Source organism: Pholcus phalangioides, unplaced genomic scaffold (genome assembly GCF_987345545.1).
Source record: "Pholcus phalangioides strain wild (caught in Gottingen) unplaced genomic scaffold, Ppha-v1.0 ptg000022l_1, whole genome shotgun sequence".
NCBI lineage: Eukaryota > Metazoa > Arthropoda > Arachnida > Araneae > Pholcidae > Pholcus > Pholcus phalangioides.
In genome coordinates, this window is record NW_028301615.1 from 20,117,374 (window position 1) to 20,141,393 (window position 24,020).

Sequence of the window (24,020 nt, forward strand, 5' to 3'; positions counted from 1 at the left end):
TTTTCTGATTTAATGTTAAAATTTCTTGTTTAATTCAAACCTTTTTGAATTTTTTGGATAATTTGAAGGTGGAAGAAAAAAATTTTTATATGAGCAAAATATATAGGTTGGAAAAATTCTACAAAAAGACAGATTTTGCTGTCCTTGATCAAGTTGTTAAATTTTTAAAGAATGAGTTTATAAAATTCTGTTTTTCTCTTGATAATTTAATGTCCTTATCAACCTTTAATATTGTTCAGCTGGAGTGCATCTAGACCAGTGTTTCTCTCAACCGCAGGGCCCTGATTTAAACTTTTTTCCCAGTGACTTTGGACTTCAAATTAACCAGGTTCGACTGTGTATGATTTTTTTTTTTCAAAATCATTCAATTAAACTAGTCCTTCCCCCCACTACGACATGTAATATAATTGATATGAATAGGTTAAGACAATTCGTTCTACTAAGGTAATCTACATAACAAGCAAAATCATTAAATTATTTCATCCCAAAAACTACCAGGTTCACTTGCACAATATAAATACAATCAGTATTTTTAACATTGGTTATCAACATCATCCAACAGTCCATCATATCTTACAGCAAATATATTCTAGGCGCTATAAATATTTACATTTTCAATACAATGTAAAAAAAATTTGTAAAAAATAACATAAGTAATACAAATAAATAAAGCATTGCAACAGTTAAAAAAAAAACTTGATCTGTTCAGTAAATTTGCATGTAAAAAAATGATTTACTAAAATAAATGATTGTGTCAAACATAACCATCTATGAAACATTCACCGAATTCAGTAACTAAATATGCTTGTCTAAATATTATGTTTAAAATAAATGGATGTAAATACTTTAACAAAAGGAGGTGCTAGTTGAAATCACAGCTTTGCACATTAGGCCTGAAAGCAAAAGAAAATAATCTTCATGAAGAACAATGTGAATTAAAATATAAAAGTTTAAAAAATTATCTTAGTGTATGGACTGTATCAACTAATGGTTTGTTTCCCAAGCATTTTAATAATTACCAAAGACACTATCAAAGGGATTTGTAGTTTTCATTTTGATAATAGGATGAATGTTTTATATTTATTATGAATACTGTTTTGTTTTTGATAATTTTTTACCATTTCAAATATTTTATGTGCATTCTCATTGAAACAGTAATTATTTTTCTATAAGTTTAAAATAAGAAAAATTGTTTCAAAATTATAACCAATAAGAACCTGAATTCTTCCACCGAGAGGTAGGGCTTCTTTCAGACTTGGGAAGCCCTCAAGTCAGGGCTGTAGTATGCCTTCTTGGGGCAGCAGACTCTTGCCCCGAGAGCCTATTGAGAAAAATTTCTTTTGAACACTTTTCTTAGGATTCAATTTAAAGCAAATTGAGCTTGATACAATTTATATTATATATACTATTTCTTCAGAAATGTGTAAAATATATCATGATGCCTTGCAATTAGACACTTATTTGTTGCTGAACTGTCATATTGTGTAACTAATATTTGAATATATGTGTGTTGTCCCAAGGAATCTGAACATTCAATTGCGAGGTGCCATCATGAAATGACAAGTTTTTTTAGATTCGAGGCAGGCCCTTAACTATTCTTGGGCAATCGGGCCCCCGAGCTAAATGGAGGTCCACAAAAAAGATGTACACTTATTTTGCATAATAATAACCCTTTCGGAACAGACTCCAAGAAAGAGTCTGTCCCGAGAAGGCATGCAGCAGCCCTGACTTGAGGACTCCCCCAAGTATGAAAGAAACCCTACCTCTCTTGGTAGAAGAATTCAGGTTCTTATAAAATCTGGTTATGGTTATCATTTTGAAACAATTTTTCTTATTTTCAACTTATGGAAATAATTGTTTCAGAGAATGTATGTAAAATATTTGAATATTGATATGGTAAAAAATTATTTAAAAAAAAAACTGCTTCATATTTATTATGAATATTTTCATCCTAATATCGAAATGAAAACAAAAAATCCCCTTTGATATTAACTTTGAAGGATGTAATGAGAAAAGTATACAATACATAATTTTACCTTCTAGATGACTTAGGCCGAGCTGATCTCGCTCTTCGATGGGGGCCAGATTTCTGACGTGTTGGAATTCTTGTGGTTTCAGCATTGTATGATAAATACATGAAGGAAAGATCTGAATCATCCGGCTTGATAAAAAAATTTAATTATGTTAAAATATGGATACATTATACAATATGATCAATTTATATAACATGGTTAAATGTTTTATGGAATCGCTGCCTCGAAAGATCAGTTACAACAAAAATTTGTTGTCCTTTACTATTTGAATATCGTGCAAACCCCCCCCCCCCCATTCATCCCAAGAGCATGAATGTGCACATTTTCTTCACTTTTTGGGTTTATCACACCTAGTTGGATCATTCATTCTGCTAAGTTTTGCCAGAAACGTGAATGTTTTAACCCTATTGAAATGCAAGTTACTGAGAAAAATTGGCAGAGTAAACATTCAAATGCTATTTCCAACATTTTGTAAATTTGCACATTTATGCTTCTGACATGAGGAGGACGACGATACGTAGTATATTTTGAACAGCTTTTTTCATCAGTGGAAAAACATTAACCTAAATTACAATTTTGTTTCAGATTTGCATTAAAAATTGTTTACGTCATGATATAAGACATTTTGATACCGATATTAGCAAAAGTCAACAATTCAAGCAGCTATTTCAAATAACATATATTATGTTGATCTAATTTACATTAATCTACACATTTTTGCAAAGTAGTCCTCTGGTCCCAAACAAGATTTAATTTCTTTGAACACCTTTTCCATTTGTGACTTTCCAATTGTTTGAGTTCATAAAAACATATGTTTTCTGTATATATATTCAATAATGAGATATCTCCAGCTGCTAATATTAATCAATCACCTGAACACATAAGTGGGTGCACAAAATTTACATAAATGCACAGTTACGTTCTACAATAATCAATTCAAACACAGCTAACCTCCTCAGAGGTAAAATGCTCTGTGGCAATAGGAAAAAGGAATTGTCACTCTTCCTGCAAGATATCTATATGGTCAATCACATTGGAGTGAGTATCTTAATAGCTAAATTTAATAATAATAGCCAAAATTGTGATGGCAGACGGAAGCTATTTCCTGTGGTTTTCTGACCTTCAGGCACAAATGTGAGTAGATCTTCCGTTAAAAAAGAAAAACAAGTCTCGCCACAGAGACTAAGTAGACCCAAGAAAGACCAAAGCTATTTAAGTTACTGCACTCCTTATGTCAGTCACTTTCACTTCCAATAAATTATAGCAACACTTCAAACACATAAAAAACACGCTTCAATCACACATAAATATGTTAGGGACATACACATCACATGTATATATAACACTTTCCTGTAAATAGCAATTGATGAAAGAGAGAAATTCGTAAGAGTAATGTTTACAAGATGCTATAAGTACCTCTTTTTTCTTTGTTTTTTCCTGTTGTGTGGCTTGCTTTCTCATATTGTTCCCACTGTATGCAACACATCTCAGCTGATATTCACCAATGTCCTCATTCCACTGGACAGCTTCTTCTATCATCTCCTGAGGGAAACAAAAAAAGTCTACCAGCATTAGTAATTATCAGAAAAATCTATAGTGAGAAGAACAATGAAACAAAATTAGGGAAACCTCATAAAGAGAAGGAAATTTATAAGACAAAATGCCTATACAAACAAATGTACTGCCACTTGGTTTTATTGAATATTTTATTGTCAAACCAAGTCAAATTTTTAATGTTTTGTTCAGATTAGACATTTATAAATACAGAAGCTACAATAGGTAAATTGCACAACAATGTGGCTGAAAAAAGTATAACCAGATGTTAACTGGTTATACTGTTAACAGCAAAAGTATACTGATGTAAAAAGTATAACCAGGAACACACCACAAGCAGGGGGCTCATATGGGGTGGACGAGAGCAAATAAGAAATGCCTTCTAAACACTCTATGCTATTAAGACAGCCCTGTGAGAAGGGGGGGGGGGGGGGTTTAAAAAAGGTCAAGCAAGGACGGAGAAATAAGAAAACATTTAGTAGAATAATTTAAACACATTGTCTCACTCATTTTGTTGACCAAGTCCTAAAAATATGTGACATGAAACCATGAAATAAATTTGAAGATGATCACCGAAACCACAAGAACAAATAACCCCTATATATAGAGAATATATAGAAGCTATAACATCTATACTAGTAGTAGTAACAAATATACTAGATATTACAGTTACAATCGCTTTCCAGCTCTTGATCTTATCTCAAGCGATGATGTACCTTGTAGTCAGGTAACCTAATAAAGACCAGTCCATCCAAAGAACAAGTACACAAAATTGATTACATTTGATATGATCAGTACATGAAATACCTGATACTGGAGCGGAATGTAAGCATCCATAATGAATGTGTTCAGCTGGAGTTCTCTGTCAAGCTGACGAATATTTTCCAACAAACCTTCCATTTCTCTCTGATGTTCTTGCCTCAAATCGTTGAGCTCGTTTTTTGCACTCTGTTGCATCTGCCACACCTTTTTAAGCTTCTTCGTCTTTCCTGCCGCTTCTTCTTGGAGTGAAGAATATTTTTCTTCAATGTCAAGTCTTTCTGCCTAAAATTCAGAATACAAATTTATGCTTTTGATGCTTATGGGGAAAATTCATCTACTAGTTCACGCTTGAAAGGAAGTTTGAGTTATCTTTGAGTCACCAGGAAGAAAACGATCAGTTAAAATAGTTTTATTTATGAATACTGTATTAGCAAAAATTTTCAACCAAGGGCAATTTGTGCAATGCACCCAGGCAGATTGTTGGAAGGGACAGCAGCCTAGGCTTTTGTTAAGACACTTAAATTTTCTAATAATGAAAATTCACAAGACACCACACACTGTCACTCTTTTGATCAATGCCTTGATAACCAAGATGTTGATAAAACGAGGGAACAGACAGGGCATGGGGGTTGTAATACCAAAAACAAGAATGAACTCTATCACACGGGGCAAGTGTGCATTTTGGTGCCCTCATCCAGTAATTTTTTGGGAGCGGGCAAAAAAAGAATTCAGGTTTGCCTGAAGCACTAGAACCTCTTTGCACTCCCCTAGTTGCTGCCTTGGGTACCTTAGAATAGGTATTTTGGCGTTAATGTTCACCTATAAGTTGGAGATTTGAGAATTTAAAAATTTAACCCCAAAAGGAAAGAAATAGGATAGCTCATCAATAAGAGCTCGAATGTGGAAAAGAGTTATCTAGCATAATTAAAAACAGGACAAATTCTTTAAGAGCATGATATATGGTCAAGTACATTTTGTTGGGTAAACAATGTGTATGGGTTTAGACCAAGGCTATAGCGGAAAATGTGAGAAAATGACTGAAAAAAGATGGCCCAAATCTATTGTTCTATCACTTTGGTCCTCCAACAAACGAAATTTCTGGCTATAGGTCTGGTTTGGATGGATAAAAATTCGGGTTTATCCCAGAGTACCCTTTCAGTCTAAGACTGAACATGAGGCTTTGCGCCCAGGTGGCAGGTGAGCTCGAGCTGCCTCTGTGGTGAACCACATGATAAAGATGTTGACACGAATGAATTATTCTAATGCAATCATATTTAGCTATCAAGAATATTATAGATATTCAATAATAGTATGATATTTCAAAGACTAGATGCAAAATTTGTTTTTAGTTTCAGTAAAAAGACATGAAACTAAAAAAATCCACTCACTTCTGCCGTCTGCATGAGGGGAATTTTTTTTTCAGACAGACATTTATGTTTGAGATATTTTAGAAAGAGTACCTATAAAATTAAAAAAAATGGTTCTCACTTCTTTTTCTTGCAAGGCTTCTTTCAATTGCACTTCTTTTGCTTTTCGCTCTTCCAGTTCTTTGGCACTTTCTTCCAAGAGCTTTTCCTGCTCTTCGGCTTTCTCTAGAAGGTTCTCACCTCCAACAATTATTTTCTTTTCTAGAAGCTGCAGCTTTTGAACGAGACCTTCGTGTTCTGTTCTGTTGATTTAGAAAGTTTAAATCAGAAAAATATGATTGCCAAAACTGAAACAATGAAAATATTCTAGTACTATATATAAATTATATAATATATAATTTTACAGTGAAAAGAGTGGCTCTCTAAGATATGAGGATGTTTATAGCATAGAAGTTTGATATTCTTCAAATATTTCTGTGAGTAAATCTGTTTCCTTGAAGTGAGAGAAACGTGCTTCTATATTCATGAGGAACTACCATATTTTATAAAGACATGTCTTCTGGCGACACTATCAAATGGTTTCAACATGATGATTTTATAGCATGAAAATTCAATGATTACATAGCATGAAAATTCAATGATTACATAACATGAAAATTCAATGATTACATAACATGAAAATTCAATGATTACATAACATGAAAATTCAATGATTACATAACATGAAAATTCAATGATTACATAACATGAAAATTCAAGTGTCTATCATCTTCACTTTAAAATATGGACGACATGGCAGCACCAATGAAACATGAAACAAATACAACTCTCACATCATAAATACATTAGGGGCCACACATACAAACTCAAAACACACATTCCGGCATGTGCCGTTTCATTAGAAATTTCACAAAAGAATGTGTACAAGGTGCATGCACAATTAACTAGTTGTCGTATCAAATGGTGTAAGGGTTCACTACTCACTCTGTGTCCTTCAACATATGTTGATCAAACACATATTACAAATTATACCTAGATATAATTTCATATAGCACTGGTAGACAACTTATTTATTATGTTTCCAATTTTCATGATGACATTAATTTTGTAATTTTTAATTTGTCACAGATATGATGAGTGGCAGTTAGTATGAGCGAATGTCAGAATTTTGCTTCTGCTCATATTAATCAATTTTTTATGTGTATTATTAAACTTCATATGATTGATCTTGTATGTTTGATCATTTTTGTCACACCACTGTCATTTTCTGCACATGAGGGCTAATTAGACAGAGACCTACAATTTATTGCAGACTCCGAATGGCACACTGTTTTCTATACTCACCGACAGGTTGGTGTGCTATAACCCCCCCTCCCGGTGTAGGACTCCCTGTGGTAGCAATCTTTTTCTGTGGTCATGTCGCTGTTTTTGTTGTACTTCAGAGTCAGGAAAGTTTCTGACAAGGACGAATGGGTATTGAACTCGCTGCACCTCAAAGTATCCTTAGGTGAGTATTTTATCAACCTGTGCTACTGTGCTCAATCTTGTATGTGAACTGGAAGAAAAAAATCTAATGAAAACAGATGTGTGAGTCTACCACATGTCAAGTACCGTATGTACTCGTGTATAAATCGGATACACCACTTCAGGACCAGCAAAACCACAATAAATTGTAAACCCACGTATAAGCCAACCTCCAAAAGTCAGAGCATTTTAGATGGGAAAAACTTTTGTATATTTTCATGTCGTCTTCTCAGTTCCGTGTTACCGATACCACACTTTTTAAAGGATACGATTGACTTCGGTGGAAATAGAATTCCATGTCTCGTGAACCCACTAGCAACTTAATGATAGGTTTTGTTAAGGCACCACTTTTTTTTATGTTTCTTTATCTTGGTTCGTAAATTCCTTAAATAATCTTTAAAAGGCTTGTAGATGTTCACATCTAAAGGTGGCAAAATTGACATTGGTCTATCGGGTATCAAAGCCAACAATGTTTTTGTTTTTTTTTGCTTTGACTTTAACATTTTGGTTTGGTGGGGTTTATAAACATAGCAACAAAATTAATTGTACTGATTAGTAACACATCTATAGCCATAAAAATTGCTGTATTGATTTAGTGATGCCATCCAAAATAGTCCAATGATGTCCCGGATCTTCAAGCTAGCTGTGCGGAGGCCATGTAACTATATGATTTGGTGGGGGGGGGGGGGGGGGGGTCGATATTTTCTCCTGACCAAGTGCATAAACCGACCCCCTCCCCTTTAAATTTAGGAACAAATTTTCAACGAAAATAATTTGGCTTACACGGTATATCTATATATTTCATTCAAAGCATCAAAAAATATATTGCTTATGTATGTAGAGAAACTTTCAGAGAGAAGACAGAATCTTACTTTGCATCTTTGAGGTCAGTTTCTTTCTTTTCAAGATCGCCGGCTATCCTTTGCCTTTCACTTTCGACCAAATCTTTCTTCTCAGCAAGCACCTTCTTGTGAGATTCAATTTCTGCCTCGATTTCCTTTATCTTCTCGTCACTGACTCCTAAAATGATTTGTCAAAATTCAACGTGCAAGAAAATTTTTTCGCTCATAAATAAGTGACACTCAGGCTCTAGTAAGTGAAAGATCATATTCAAGAGCGGCACGAGCAGCTTTAAAAGAAAATAAATTATTTTTATTTTTATCTTTTTTTCTTATTTTTCCTTAAAGTGAGATTATAATGTTTTACAATGACAACAAAAAGATAAATGGTTACTTACTTTTCTTTCGTAGACGATTTTTACCGTGATCATCTTCTTCTGGACTGGCATCTTCCTCAGATTCTACTATTTCTCCTAATGACAATTAAGATGAAAAGTAAAATTCAAAAGTAGTTATTCAAAAAAATCTTGTAACAATTATACTAATAATAATACTAATCTACACCCCCTGATTTGTATTCAAAAAAGACTAATCACCAACAATTACAGATCGTCATCACACGAGCTTCACTTTTCATTAAATATCCTCCCTTTGTGGCACTTATATTTTTCTGTACAAACATAATAATTTCTGTAAGAACAAAATCTGTTCTTATTTTGAAAAAAAAAATCACAATTTTATTTACCTATTAATAGTTTTAGATCTTCCCCAAGATTTAATAATTTTTATTTGATTCCAAAAATTAATAAAACAGTTGGTAAAAAACATTTCACCTATCTGATTCAAATATTTACAATAATTTACCAAATGAAATTAATAACAACACAGCATCCATATCCACTTTTAAGAAAATCTTGAAAAAAACATCTTTTTACTATCATTAACATTGAGAATATTTTTTCTTTAATTTGCATTCACCAACCCCTTTTCTAAATCATGTTACTTTCCATTTGCTACACAGGTTACATTTCCTTAAATTTTTCACTACCTTCGTAACATAACCCTTTCTTCTTTTTATTTATTTATTGTTTGTTTTTCTTTAGACTTTTTAATCAAGTTTAACTCAACAAAATGTTGGAATAAAATGAAGGGAAAACAGATCGAACAATTTCTTTCCAATTACTACTGTTGCTGCACCGCAATTGCCACCATTAACTATTTTTGTATTTTGTCTTTTTTTTTTTTACTTTTTTTTTTTGTCTTTTTCTCACATTTATTATTATTTTATCTAATTTTGAATCTAAATCCTTGCATCTAATGTCTAAAAAAATGTGATTGCTAGTAAGAGACATGTCTCAGCAATTTTTCCCACTTATAGTATTCTGTATTTTCTGTGTCTATGAATAAAATTGAATTGAATTGGTACAATATTACTTTTTTTCATAGTCATTTAATAATTAGATTAAGAAAAACTTCCACAAAATCTAAATAACCTTGGATATGAATTAACCACAATGAGAGATAAATCAAACAATGATTACTTATTATTTCAAATAACTTTGTGAATAAATTTCAAACAAAGGTCTTACCTTCATCCAATTGTCTTTTCAGCTCATCAATTTCTGCTTGGTATTTCTTAATCATAGCATCTTTTGGATCTTCATTTATTCTAGCTTTGTTCCTTATGTTTTTAGCACGGTTCGCATATCTCAGTGTACTGATCGTTTCGTCGTAATTATAGTCTGCTGGGCCAATATTGGCAAACTGAAATGGGAAAAACAGTTTACTATTGAGATTCCTAGAACTTTGACTTCTCATGCAGAAAAGGGTTGAGACAAAATCATTGATTAAATGCACAAAATAAGAAGCTCTATGACAATGATTAAATGTTTTAATCCCAGTGTGGCATGGTTTCGTTTGTAATGAAATCATTTAATCTTCTATTGTAAAGAAAAGGAGTAAAATAGTTTAATTATATGAACATTTGCTCACCATAACAGTTTTAGAATTCCCTCCAAGTGAATCCTGTAACAGACGAGTCAGTTTGGAATTTCTATATGGAATGTGAGTGCTTTTGCCATCAACAAGGGCTGAAATGACATTCCCCAAAGTCGACAAGGAAAGATTGATCTTTGTTGCTTCAATCAGGCTTTGTCCAGTCGTGCCAGTCTTGCTCTGTCTCTCTGAACCCTGTAATAAAGAAGTGAAACATTTTTAATAAAGATACAATACATCAAAATTAGGGTACATGAAAAAAAATATCTTTAGTCACCTTGGGTGTTAAAAAAAATAGTAATGAATTAATATATATAGTTTGCTAATTGGCCAATTTCATTGTAAATTGACCCAGCATATGTCAGAATTTTTGGCTTTGGCCGACTAGTTTGCAGTGACTGGAGATCCCTGGCCGAAGTCTGAAAGGTAAAGGCATGATACAGGGTTATCGCCATTTGGCATATATTTTTTTGTGATAATTATGACAACGTTAGCTATGGCAACCCTTTCGTATCACAGTCACGTTGCAGTAACAATTTTTTCCCTTCAAAATTTGACCAAAAAACTATGTCTATATTATTTTATATATATATAAGTAATTTTATCTCAAATTTCTGTTGTTTTTTCCTCTCGTCACATGGAGCTAATCCAATACAGGGTGATGAAAAAAATTAATTTGGGGCCTACCGGACCGTCTTACTACAGCACATCAAACTTTGGCCACAGATCTCTAGCCACTTTGAGAATTGGTCAGCTAAAGCCCGAAAAATCCATCTGAAAATCAGACTTTGGCCAAAACTCTCTGCCAATTCGCGAACTGACAGCACTTCAGACTTTGGCAGTAACATATATAGCTAGATATTGTTTGATTGAATCAATTCATAATTAGGGCCATATGAGCAAAGTTTGTGTCTATTTACAAGAATATTTCTGCCTAGCATACATGATTAGCATTTCAATAGTACACAGGGCTTAGCAACATATTTAAATACAAATGTTTAAATCACAAAAAATTTTTTTGTTAATTATTTGATTCCTTTTCAAATCATATGAATATTTTTGATCAACCCCTTGGCGTATATGCAAGGAAATGCCAATAATAACTCTATTTACAGCATTGTTCAGCCTATTCCTCTGAGTGCTTGCATTTCTTTATAAAGACACTATCTTGGAGGCTTGAACCTCTTACTCCAATGCTCCACCTAAGTATATTTTTGTTCGAAAAAAGACAATCTTCAAGAAATCAGCTATCAATATTGTTGCAAAATATTCAAATACCAATTAATTAAATTGCATTTCAAGTATTCAGAAACAGTTCTTAGCATTTAGCAAAACCATTTTTCTAAAAATATCTATATATGCAAAAAATAGTAAGTATATGAAGGTTTAATTTTTTCCTAGAAAGGTGAAGCCAATATAATGCATGCATTAACTTAACTTTTTTGCCAATGTTTTTTTTACCGTGTGCTTGCATCCATTTGGCAATAAGTGATTATTAAATGAATAATGTCAAAGATATAAAAAAATATATCCAGTTACAGTGAGTTGAAAATTAGGAAGCATTTGCTATAACGTCAGAAGACTTCTCAAAAATGCTCTGTAGTTTTTCTTCTCTCTCTTCAAGAACTAAACATGATGACTGTTATCATGGCACATGCTTCTAGTGAAAATTACTCTGAGGTACTTTGAATAAAGAATGGACACAGAAAAATCTAATTGTTTTAACCCCCTTTTTTTCCACTCTTGGGGGCTTCCTCACCATACGCATGGATTATGTGATGGTATTCATTCGACTTTAATCTCTTCCAGTGGCTGAGACTACAGGACTAGAACTTGCAGAGCAGTTTAAAGTTGTTTCTGAAAGACTGAAAAAATTGTGCTAAAAGCTTTCCAATTCCAATTAGAGGAGAAATGTTAACAAGTTCATACAGCCATGAAAGTTAGCAGTGATATAGTGACTGAGAATTTCAATTGCTCTGTGTTTAGTCAGCTAAATCGCTTCAATATTACAAAATTCTGTGCACAAATGTCAGAAAATTTAATGCTGTGAGATCAAAAATTCAATTTCATGTGTGTGTGTGACTAGAGTTCTGTTCATTCATTAATATTAAAACAAAACAATTTAAAAGGCATTTTGATGCAGATGAAGTAGCAGCTTTTTACAATTTTATAACCTGATAAAGAAAAATATGGAAATTCGCTTGTAACAAGAAGTCTGTTATAACAACAATTTTCTTTTTGATTGTGAGCTGTCATTATAACAGGCTTTTACTGTAATTCAAAATAGAAAACACTAAATCAGATGCATTTATACAGGCTATTAGTTAATTTCCCTTGCTGCATTTCACTGGCAAACCATTGATTCTAGAGACATACTTCCAATTAGAAAAAGTATCCAAATAATGTGTAGAACTCAGATATGTCATTCATGTTAGATGGGGTTGTATAGTTATCAAAATAAAAAAATTACCTTTTTATACCTTGTCCTCAAAAACCCAATTAGAAAGTTGTTGCCCTGTCTCTCCTCAGTCAAAAAAATCCATGTTTCCAAGTGGAATATTTGCTGAAATATTCAAATTCAAAAATCGGAGGAAAGTTGGGAAAGAACAGCAGAAATCAGGGAAGAAGCATTGTCTGTTAGTTCATGCTGTTCTCTCCCAAATTTCTCCGATATTTAATTCAAATATTTCTGTGAATATTGCACTTAGAAACGTGGAATTTTTTTTTGTTGGTCTCAGAAAATACAGGACAACTTTATAATAGGGTTTTTGAGGACAGAATAGAATTTAGATTTTTTTTATTTTAATGACTATGCAACCCCCTTCCAACATGAATGACATATCTGAGCTCCACATGTTATTTGGATACTTTTTCTAACTGGAAGTATTTGTCTAGGAAGTATTTCACCAGTAAAACACAGCAAAGGGAATTAAGTAAGCACCCTGTATATTTACGTACTAATACAACACCACAACAGGCAAAATGCCCAAGACACTAAAACATTACCTCTTATCAGTTACATTCAAAAAATTACCAAAATTCACAAATAAATTATTTTTAAAAATGAAATTATTCAATGATTTTTGAATACAGCAGGGGAGGGAAGTATTATACTCACTGCTAGATCGACCAGATTCAGCTTTCCAACTCTAACATGATTTGAAGTATCAGAACAACATTCAACAGCTATTGTGAATATCGCATGTGATCTTGAACTGTGTTCATTCATGTTTGTAGTACCAACAGCTCCTGATAGAGAAAGATGAATGTTTGTTACATTTTAAATAAATAATAACGGGCAGTAATTTATACTTTTAATAGAGATGATTTGAAAGTAGCAGTTGCAAACAAAGTTTTTAGTCATATCAAATTTTCTACATATGTTATGTTACCCACACCTACTTACCCTGCTGTACATGTATGTACATCTACGTTAAGTAACAGTGGGTGCACAACCATTTCAGTCCAGAGGACCAGATATGCATCCCTCCCCTGTCAATTTCTGAACTGCTATTAGTTGATTTTCCGATTTCTTCTATGCCCACACATGATTGAGCCCTTCTTCATCTACCTGCTCCTCTAACATGACAATATTTTTCACAACCTTTGGCTTTGTACAAAAAGATGTTTCTTCAGGCACATATTGTGACTAAAAGTTCTAAAAGAAGTTGACTGTTAACATCTTCACAGCTTCCACAGTTCTAGCAATGACACTAATGGCATCGGTGAAACTGATCTATAGCTTCAAGACATTTCCTGCATTCGCAAAAAAAAATTTTAAGTACTTAGTGTACACATATCAGATGCATTTCATACAATATTAGAACTCTTGGCCACCTCCCTTGAAGAAAGCATTGATGTCTGCATGTTCTGCGAAAATTGGGAAGGGGGAAACCACAAATATATACACACACACGCCATGAGGGCTGACTGTAGTTAATGTGTTCTACAGACGACACTTTTTTTAAGAACATCTTTGGTGGACTCGATGGAACTCTTTTGCTGGCCCCGTATTTGGCTCGTGGGCCAGATCTTGTGCATCCCTGATTTATGGTAAACTTCAAAAAGTAAAAAATTACATATAATGAACTTTGATGATGCCTTGAACTGCTTTGGGGGAGGAGGAGGCAACAAACTTATCTTTGAGGACCCTGCCATAGAAGGGATTATTTTTCTTAGGGAATATCAAACTAATGAGGGAAAATGATAAACTGCCTGTGGTAATTGTATAGTCATGTGAGTCCACCTCAACATAGAATTCTAACATTTCAAAGAGGAGGATATCGCATCCCCAAGATCCCTACTTGAAAGATACCGCTTTGTTGGGAGAGTAAGAATATGCTCCTTCAATGTGATCCATATTTTTTAGTAGATTGGATATAGGAAACCAAATATTTTTGCTCTTGGGGTTCGTTATTGTTGAGTTTGACTGTATCTGCCTGAATTGAAAATGACCCATTTTATTTTGGGATTTAGATTTACTTTCAGATACTTTGGTCAATTGAAGAGTAAAAGCAATTGAACAAGCAAAATAAAGCTTTCTATGCTTAATCCATACTGGTTTAGAAAAAAAAACCGTTGTCCTTCTTTCATAATGCTTGGAATTATGTAGTTAATTGAAGAAAACAGGTAATTTTTTCAATATACTGCTACAAAATAGATAAAAATTTGGAAAGGTGAACTAATGTTAAAAAAAAATCATACTGTTCTTGTTTCCAACAGTCATCATTTGATCGAGGTCATTGGCACTGTGGACAACGTACGAACTGAGTCCTCGAACATAAACACCAACATCGGGACGTTCTTTCACCTGAATTCAGAGAAACACATTCATTTAATATTTTAAATGCTGCAACCCACAATAGTTCAATTGCTACATGCAGTTTTCACAAATATCACGATGGTTCTGAAAAATATCAGCTATTTTCGATAGAACAGTCAACTTATAGTTGATTATAAACTTTTTCAGGCATGATGTAAACTAATTGTTAGAACACATCCTTTATCTGTGATATTTTTTAATAATACAAAGTTTTAACATAATTTTTTGCATTCAACATGGAAATAGCGATCCGATATTTTTGATAGAATAGTCAAACTATTGTTGATTGTAAATGTTTTCACAAAAGATGAAAACAAAAATTTAACATACGCATCAATGAATCCTAGTTATGTGTCTATTGAGTCTCAATATAATACTTTTATAAGGAAGTTATATAGTTAAAACTTAATTTCAAAAATATGCATATTTAATAACGCGAAGGACATAACTAACCTCTAGCTTTTCACTTTCCGTAGTTCGGAGCAAGTCCCTAAGCTCTTCGTTGTATATCTCTAGATATGAAGCTCTGACTAGAAATCTGGTAACACAATAAAGACAAATATTAGAAATATTAATATAATAAGACAAGCCTAAATAATGTGACAACCATTACTGCCTCAGGTCGCAATATTCTAGAGGAAGGGGGGTGGCAAATTTTAGGGGAAACAAAAACCCTCATTATAAAGCATCAACTTTCGCAGTAAAGAGAGTGGCTCCTTCCAAAGAAAATCCTAGTAACAGCCCTTATTAGTGGCTTAAACGAACACAAAATGTAAAAAAAAAGCTAAATCAACATACTTTTTGTCACCATTGCATTTAGCGATGCAACCAAAAATATGAGCAAACGAATTAGGGATGATTCCTTTCAACTCTGGAACATTTCTGTCACCTTCCATGGTGTATGTTTTACCGGTACCCGTCTGTCCATAAGCAAAGATTGTGCCTGAAATCATAATAAACAACAATAAGATAAATACACTGCGATGGAAATAAAAACCACAATCAGGCCACTGGTAACATTATAATAGTCAGTTAGATGGTAACCAACAGCAAAGAAAGCATTTGCTCATCTTATTCTGCAAACAGACTAAAATTGATGAGTACATGTTATATTCATGTGACAAGAGAAAATTTGATTACAGAATCCCTTGAGGGGCACACACATTGAACATCTTTTGTATGCTAAATATGTACTGACAGTTATTTTTCTTCCGAAACAGTTATGAAACATACAATTATACACATTTTGCAGACACTGGCAACAACAGTGAAACCTGTATGAGATGGAAACAGAGCAGACAACTATTCTTGTGGATAATTAACACTTTTTCAATCATAGGAAACCTCTTTATGGTTCAAAAAACATGGAAACAGAAGGCAAATTTAGTTTACTTGTAGATAAAACCGAAAGAATTTTCGGCCAGGTGCAAGTTTTTCCTCCTTTGGATTAGAGGGAATTAACCATTCTAGGATCAAGGACCTAATATTACTCCCAAACGCCGGTGGAATAAATTCAAACAAGTTCTCTTTGTATGCTTTCTTCTCTCGTCATCATCATTATACTTTGATGCAACTCTATAATTTGATTGATTTGCTTCAAATTTTTCCTCTTGACTTTTTGTATACCATGACAGCGATTGTTTTATCGCATATGATGTATCTTTCTCACACGAGTGGAAGAGAACAGGTGAGGGTGAAAAGAGAAACCTACTTTGTATCTACATTCTTATCAACTTACGTTTTGAAAGTTAAACTACTGTTTAATTTTTTTTCGTTCCCTTTCTCTTCTATTTTCCCCCCTGCTTTTCCTAACATTCCGTTAGGTTAGGACAAGGTTACCACATTTATTGCCAATTCCTCAAACAGAGAGCATCCGAATTTCTTGTCTTTTGGTTGTTATCACTTTTTAATCTAATTAATAAATGTATTTTTAGACTTGTTGGGTCGATACACTATGGTTTTTTTCAGATCAAAAGAAATAAAAAGATATATGGTCATGATAGATGTTATCATATGGTCAAGAGCATTTTACTAAGTTTTAGCTATTGCTCTTTTCGCTGTCCCAGCTTCCTTCATCACATTAGAAATCAACTGTTCTACTGACATATGGCATCTTATATGACATGATGCCACTCTCCACTTATTAATGCAAGATATACAGAAAACTGGATGTTGTGAAGATATTTATTTTTTGACATGTTGATTTTTTTAAGGAAGAAAAAACTTATCTCTATCTCTACCAGGAGTCGAACCCGGGTCCCTCGTTTGCCAGATGAGTGCTTTCACCATTAAGCTACAGAGGAGAATGAATTTTTTTTCCTCACTTGGAGTGCATATATGCCGAATGGGACCATGAAATGGACAGACACGCAATCAGCTAATAGCTCATAGACGACAAGCTACTAGATGGCTATATACGGGGTGATTATAAAAAAACTATCCCGACATATGGGCCCCTAACTATCATACCATTCACAGAAACTGAATGAAATTTTGGCATATGGTATTTTGAGGTATGCGCTCAAGAATGATATGGAAAACAACAGTGTCACTCTAACAGTTATGGTTACAGTGAGAAAATTTTGAAAATATCAAATGGCAACACCAAGTTTTTTGTATTGGAATGCGATCTCCATACTGAAAAACACTAAATAGCGTTGGAATGGCACCTGTAGCACGAAAATCCCCGGAGCTAGGCAAGGAAAAAGTAAAAAGGACTTTGCCGTGCACCAGAGCATTAATGTTCGTTTCATTCATCACACCGTTTCTTCGGCTGAGATCCCAGCCTGATTAGTCCTCCACAAGGTCATGTGGAAAATTTGTGAAACACAATAAAATGATTTATTTTATGCTGCTTCTCTGTCTTTATTGGTTGTCCTCACTTTTAGCCTATCTACCGCCGGTGATTTTCATGCTACAGTTGCCGTTTGAACGCTATTTAGGGTTTTTCACAATGGAGATCACATTCCAATCCAAAAAACTTGGTGCTGCCATTTGATATTTTCGAAATTTTCTCACTGTAACCGTAACTGTTAGAGTGACACTGTTGTTTTCCATATCATTCTTGAGCGCATACATCAAAATACCTTATGCCAAAATTTCATTCAGTTTCTGTGAATAGTATGATAGTTAGGGGCCCATATGTCGGGATAGTTTTTTTTATAATCACCCTGTATATATATATATATGACATGATGTCGCTCTCCACTTGTTAATGTAAGATATACAGAAAACTGGATGTTGTGAAGATATCTATTTTTTGAGATGTTGATTTTTTTAACGGAGGAAAATATCTATCTCCTCTGTAGCTTAGTGGTGAGAGCACTCGTCCAGCAAACGAGGGACCCGGGTTTGACTCCTGATAGAGGCAGAGATGAGTTTTTTCCTTCCTCTTAAAAAATCAACATCTCAAAAAATAAATATCTTCACAACATCCAGTTTTCTGTATATCTTGCATAATGTTGATTAGATGTAAAATTGTAAAAAAAAAATTGATTCTGTATAAGTAATATTAAAATACAATATATCATCGATGAATTTTATTGTCAGTATCATGACAATAAAAAACCGTTTGATTATCAGTTTCTCAATATTTATTAAAATAATAAATTGCATGATTATCAATATCAATCATTTTAAATTACCAAAAATTTTATTTTCAATTAAAAACACCAATTTTATTTATAATTGTGATGTTTTAAGAAAATTTATATTCGGCTGCCCGAATGTTCAGAGTAATCAGCCAAATATTCAGTATTTGGTTATTCGGCCAAATCAATATTTGTCCCACCCCCTAATCATAACAATAATGAAATTAATTGTTTTACCATTATAACCCTCTAGGACGTTTCCGATTATTGGCCGAGCTGCCTGGTTATAAACATCCAGCTGTTTAGCATCCGTTCCAAATACTGTGTCGAAAGTGAACATCTTCGGCAGCTCATCAGCTGATGACTTAGGGTTCCATACAGAAACCGTCCCCTCGAGATCACTCGTCTAAAAAAGAAAAAATTACAGAGCATTAAAATGAATTGTAATAGTAGGTTTTTTCAAGAGCTACCTACTATATATGACTTTTTTCCACATCGTTCGAATAGCTTTATCGACAAAACAAACAAATCTGCCTCTAGATAAGCCTAATTTCAGGAAACCGAATATTCACTTTTTTTCAGTACTATCTGAAAAAGGAAATGAAAATTCGGTTTCGCAAGAAAATATTCCATACAAAACTCACCTCCACGATGCTCTTGTATCTGCTTGTTTTTTCATTTTCGTTCAAAGGACGACACCTCACCACAACCTTCACGTTTTCTGTACTGGGCGTACAAGGTGTTTCGCTCTGGAAGACAATTCAATAATAATAACTCTTTTTTAAACAATATACAAAAAAAATATCAGGAAATATTTATAAATATATAATAGGCTGGAGTACTTAATATAAACATAAGACGACTTAATAAAAAAGATTAACAAAGATGACTAAATGCATGGTGGATACATGAGGGTGGTCAAAGGTGACGATCGCACTACAATCACAAAGAAAAAAACATAATGGCAGAAGGTGCTACCCACTGCTGTCTTAATGCATGGGCATGGCTTGGGGCCTCGAAAGAAGAGGGGCCTCAGAAAAATAATAAGTTACTACAAGGTAATTTATATATCATGAATAATTTTTGTGGTATAAACATATTCGACTAGAATTCGGCAATTTTTTTGTGGAGATAATTTTTTATATCCTATGGATAGCGATTTTCTGTTTCCCTTATATTCATGAAGAAAATATTGTAAGCCAAGGTATTTAAATTGTGTATCGATATTCTTCTACCTAAACACCTTCGGCGGGTCGCAGTTTGCCCATCACTGCTCTAGTAGATCCTGGAAATCACTCTTTCGATAACTCCCATGCTTACACTCTGCTTCTGGTCACCTATACTTACACACACACTCTAGGTCCCGGGTGGGGTCCCCACAGCGGAAAGTTAAGGGGGGGGGGGAGGTCAGGGCAGCAAATTTGAGAATGAGTGGCCAACAAAATTAGTGCAATGGGAGAAGGGCGGATGAATTTGAATACAATTCTCAATAAATCTGCCTCTGCCCAGACAGGGTTAGAGGGTCAGTGATCGACCAAAAGAGTGACATAGAGAGTTTGCGAACATGTGAGTGAGCAAAAGAGTGACTTAAAGCTTGGGCAACCATGTAAATGACTAAACGAGTGACCTGCAGAGCATGAGCAAGCATGTGAATGACAAAACGAGTGACATACAGAGCAAAGGATTAGGTCAGTGAGTGACCTAGAACGAGTGCAAGTATGCGAGTAAGCGACACAGTGTGCAAGCATGTGAATGACTAAACGAGTGACCTACAGAGCAAGAGACAAGGTTTGAGTGATCTAGAGCACTTGCAAGTATGTGAGTGACCAAAAGAGTGTGCAAGCATTTGAATGACTAAAAGAGTGGCTCTAGAGATACACCGTGAACTTGCCGGAGTGAGAAGACAAAGTGGGGTTGTTGCACAGGGTGGCGAATTCGAAGAGAGAGTAGTCGAGAAAATTAGACCAGAGAATGGGGGAAGGGCGGCAAAATTCGTGTAGCCCAGAGGCGGCAACACCGTAAATGCGTCTCCGCCTGTAAATACGCCACTGTATTCATGGTAAAAACAATTGTGAACTGAGCATCATGAACAATTGAAATCGAACAATAAATTTACCGGCATTTTCATAAATGGTTGTGTTTTGCAGCCAATCTTTCTTTTCCCCTGGATGAGATCAGCTCTAGGAGGAGGAGCCTCTGGACAAAAACGACTGCCAACAGCAGCGAGGTTTTACTTGTGTGTCCAAATGTCTAACTTCGCTGTCACCGAGACATCCGAAGTCATCGGCCATCAGTTCGTCACCGATCTGTTTTTGAAGCTGACCAAAAAATCGATACAATCGAGGTTGCAAACGGTCTCCATGACGCAACGATGTAAACAAAACTATCTAGGTTTCTTTTTTGGTAGCTTTCGTATGCGAGGACCGTCCGTCTAGAAACAACAACAACACTGCTTGATCGTATTTCTTCGAAGCAAATACAGAAAATTGAGAATTAACATAAAAGATATATCAAATGATGCCAAAGTTGATACAGTTGAGCCCATGCCCATGGCCACAGGCGAATTAATGTCTTGTCGCCCTTCTGTCATTCTAGTCTAGTTTTCTGGAACACATTCTTCAAATTTGGCGCTTCATGTAAAGCGCCCATTTTTGAAAAAAAAAGAAAGTATTTTAGCCCCAAAAATGGGTTAAGCCGTGGGGGGGAGGGGGTTTCTCAGATTTTTTTTCCACCCACGGCACCCCTCTCCATAGTCAACGCTTATCCGTGGCTCCCCAGAGCAATTTAACTGTCTCTTCGAAAGAACCTTTGTCAGGGACCTCGCTCCGCGTCACCCATGACGAAGTTTGGTGGCGCATCAGGGCACCGCTTGAGAAACCCTGGTTTAAGTTCTCGCAAAGCCGACTTTGCTACCACCCCTGCAAATTCGCCTATGTCTCTGAGTCACTCTATTGGTCATTACATGCTTGCACAATTTCTTGGTCACTCACGGACCGGGGTCTCTTGCTGTCTAGGTTCTCTTGTTCACTTACTGTAAATGCTTTCAAACTTTCTGGGCCACTCAGGGCCGTCTTAATAGTATCATGGGCCCCCGGGCCAATTGATTTTTCGGGGACCGTACCAAACAAATTCTCGAAAATTTCAACCAGATCTCATTTTTGTGAGGCCCCTCTTCGCTTGAGGCCCCCGGGCCGTGCCCGGGTGGACCCATGCCTTAACGGCACTGGGGCCACTCACATGCTTTCAAACTTTCTGGGCCATTCACATGCCAAACTCGCTGGGACATTCTTTCGGTCACTCCCTGACAGTATCCTTTACTCAATAGGTCACTCACTGACAGTGTCCTTCACTCAATAGGTCACTCACTCACTGACATAGTCCTTCGTTCTTTAGGCCACTCGATAACATGGTCCCTCGCTCTATAGGCCATACTTTCTTGGTCAGTCACGTGCTTGCACACTTTCTTGGTCACACACATGCTCGCAAACTCTCTAGGACACACTCACACGTTTGCAGACTCTTTTGCCACTCTTTTGGTCACCCACTGACAAGTTCCCTTCACTCTCTAGCCTAGAGATTCACCTCTGTCTAGAGAGCGTCCCGTCTAGCATAGAAAGCGAGGTCTCTCTTTAGGTCATTCGTATGTTTGCACGGTTTGGTCGGTCATTCTCGTGTTTGAAAGCTCTGTAGGTCAACCGCCTGGTCACTCACTGATCAAGCCCCGTTCTCTAGACGAAAGCAGATTTATGGTTTTACTACCAGCGGGCAAGAAAATTTTTGACACCCTTCTCTCATTCTAATTTTCTTGACTATTCATTTCTCAAATTTGCCATCCTGTATATAGCCCGCAAAGACTCCCGTGAATGCGTCTCCGCCATTGTCCCACATCTTGGATCCGGTCCTCCAAGTCTGAAATCTTTGACAGACCTCGCTATAATGAATTCACAGTGTAAAAAGAAGTAAATAATGAGATTCATTCCGGCCCCTACACCACCTTTGTGGGACCCCGATAAAAACACACACACACAGCTCGATTTAACATATTTTTTTAGAAGTTACTGTGCGTGTACGTACTTTCATAAGTCTCGATCCCGATACAACAATTTTCCCCGGCTCAACGAATAAAAATGGCTCATCTAGGCCTATATATATATAGTCTAGGTCTATACCATATCGCCACGAGGAAGTATATGGGAAATCGGGATACCAAATGTATGGAAAATCGCCAATTATCGCCAAAATTAATGCTAAAAGTAAGCAAAGTTGCCAATTGTTGCTGGAAGTTTCGAAAAACCTTCAGGGATGAAGAGTACTGTATTTCTTTTCTTTCAAACCGAGCACAACTCAGGTCTATCACCATTCATGGGCAATTTACAACCTAATGAGTTGTGCCGGAAGTGTAAGTGTGTGTACCTAACAATCTGAGTGTGTATCTAGTGTTGAGTTTGATTTTTCAGTGTTGCCATCTATATTTCAGCAGTGAAGTGAGTGAAGTGTAATGATTGAATATTTGTATAGTTTGTAGTCCTGTTGCTCTTTGTGGCGAGACCTTGTAACGGGGAGATCGGCTCGCATTCACGCCCCGAAGTTGGGAACCACCGAAAACCAGCTTCAGCTGACCATCACTGTGGCAACGGTGGGGTTCGAAGTCAGGACGAGTCCTTCACCTTGACCACTTGACCACCACAGCGGCGAAATGAAGTATTACTTGGCATTGCAGTGGATTGAAATGAATTCTACAAATAAGAACGTTTTTGAGGGGTAAAGGGCAAGTGAAAATGATTTTCATTCTGGGGGTTTCAGTAAATAATAAAAAAAATTAAAAAACTCAAGTAGACTTCGATGAAAATAAGGGACATTTTCTTGGGAAGAAAGTGGGGATGGCCGAAATAACGAAGCATATTGTTACGAACTATAGACGATAGATGGCGTAAGTCTTTATAGCAATCTTCTGTTGGCAACGAAAGTTGATACCGGTTTCGGTTTATCGGACAAAGCTGTGATTGGATAGATAATCACGCCCCCCCCCGAGCAAGTTATGACCAGAGAACCCCCCCCCCCCCTATCTCCCATTTGGCTGAAATTACCAGCTTATCAGTTTGCGTGTTTTCAATAGAAAATCATAGCTACAAATCTTATAATCATGGGAGCCCTGGCCGTGCTAGTGGGCCCCTGCTTGAAGATGACACTGGTCAGGCCCATGGAACCAAAATAATGTGGTATAGTCATCCCAAGAATTTTTCGCTCTGGTTGGTTTCCCATCTTCGAGGTTTGAGAGAGAGAAAATGGAATCCGCTTTCATTTTTAAAATATAGAGCAAGAAGCCCAACAACACGCAGATTTCAGGCATATAACATGTTATAATTAACATTATTAATAAAGATAAATTAATTACTCAAGATCATAGGCGGAGGAGATAGACTTGGAAGTTTGGGGGGGAGGGACGATGATGATGATGATGATGCCAATTCATATATACATACTTATATACATTAGATCAGTCGACTCCACCTTTGACGCTGGGGGCAATGCCC

The 24,020-nt window shown here is 35.5% G+C and overlaps 1 protein-coding gene across 3 annotated transcripts; it reads right to left on the reverse strand.

Annotated features, from left to right (window-relative positions):
* Positions 1-355: 355 nt before the first annotated feature.
* LOC149069967 (kinesin-like protein KIF3A) lies at positions 356-20,881 on the reverse strand. Of its 3 annotated transcripts, XM_089250198.1 has the most exons (17): positions 20,603-20,873; positions 19,131-19,235; positions 18,724-18,892; positions 15,695-15,839; positions 15,350-15,434; positions 14,779-14,884; positions 13,193-13,323; positions 10,072-10,269; positions 9,669-9,843; positions 8,478-8,552; positions 8,113-8,260; positions 5,838-6,018; positions 4,395-4,631; positions 3,450-3,575; positions 2,037-2,161; positions 1,218-1,321; positions 782-893 (listed from the first exon to the last, which is right to left on the reverse strand). In XM_089250198.1, the coding sequence occupies exons 1-16, from the start codon at positions 20,612-20,614 to the stop codon at positions 1,267-1,269; spliced, it is 2,073 nt and encodes a 690-aa protein (XP_089106324.1). In that variant the 5' UTR covers positions 20,615-20,873; the 3' UTR covers positions 782-893; positions 1,218-1,266. The 3 variants fall into 3 exon arrangements, with proteins under 3 accessions (XP_089106325.1, XP_089106324.1, XP_089106326.1); XM_089250199.1 differs by lacking the exon at positions 1,218-1,321 and having other exon boundaries at positions 356-893; positions 20,603-20,881; XM_089250200.1 differs by lacking the exons at positions 782-893; positions 1,218-1,321 and having other exon boundaries at positions 2,033-2,161; positions 20,603-20,732.
* Between the last annotated feature and the right edge of the window lie 3,139 nt (positions 20,882-24,020).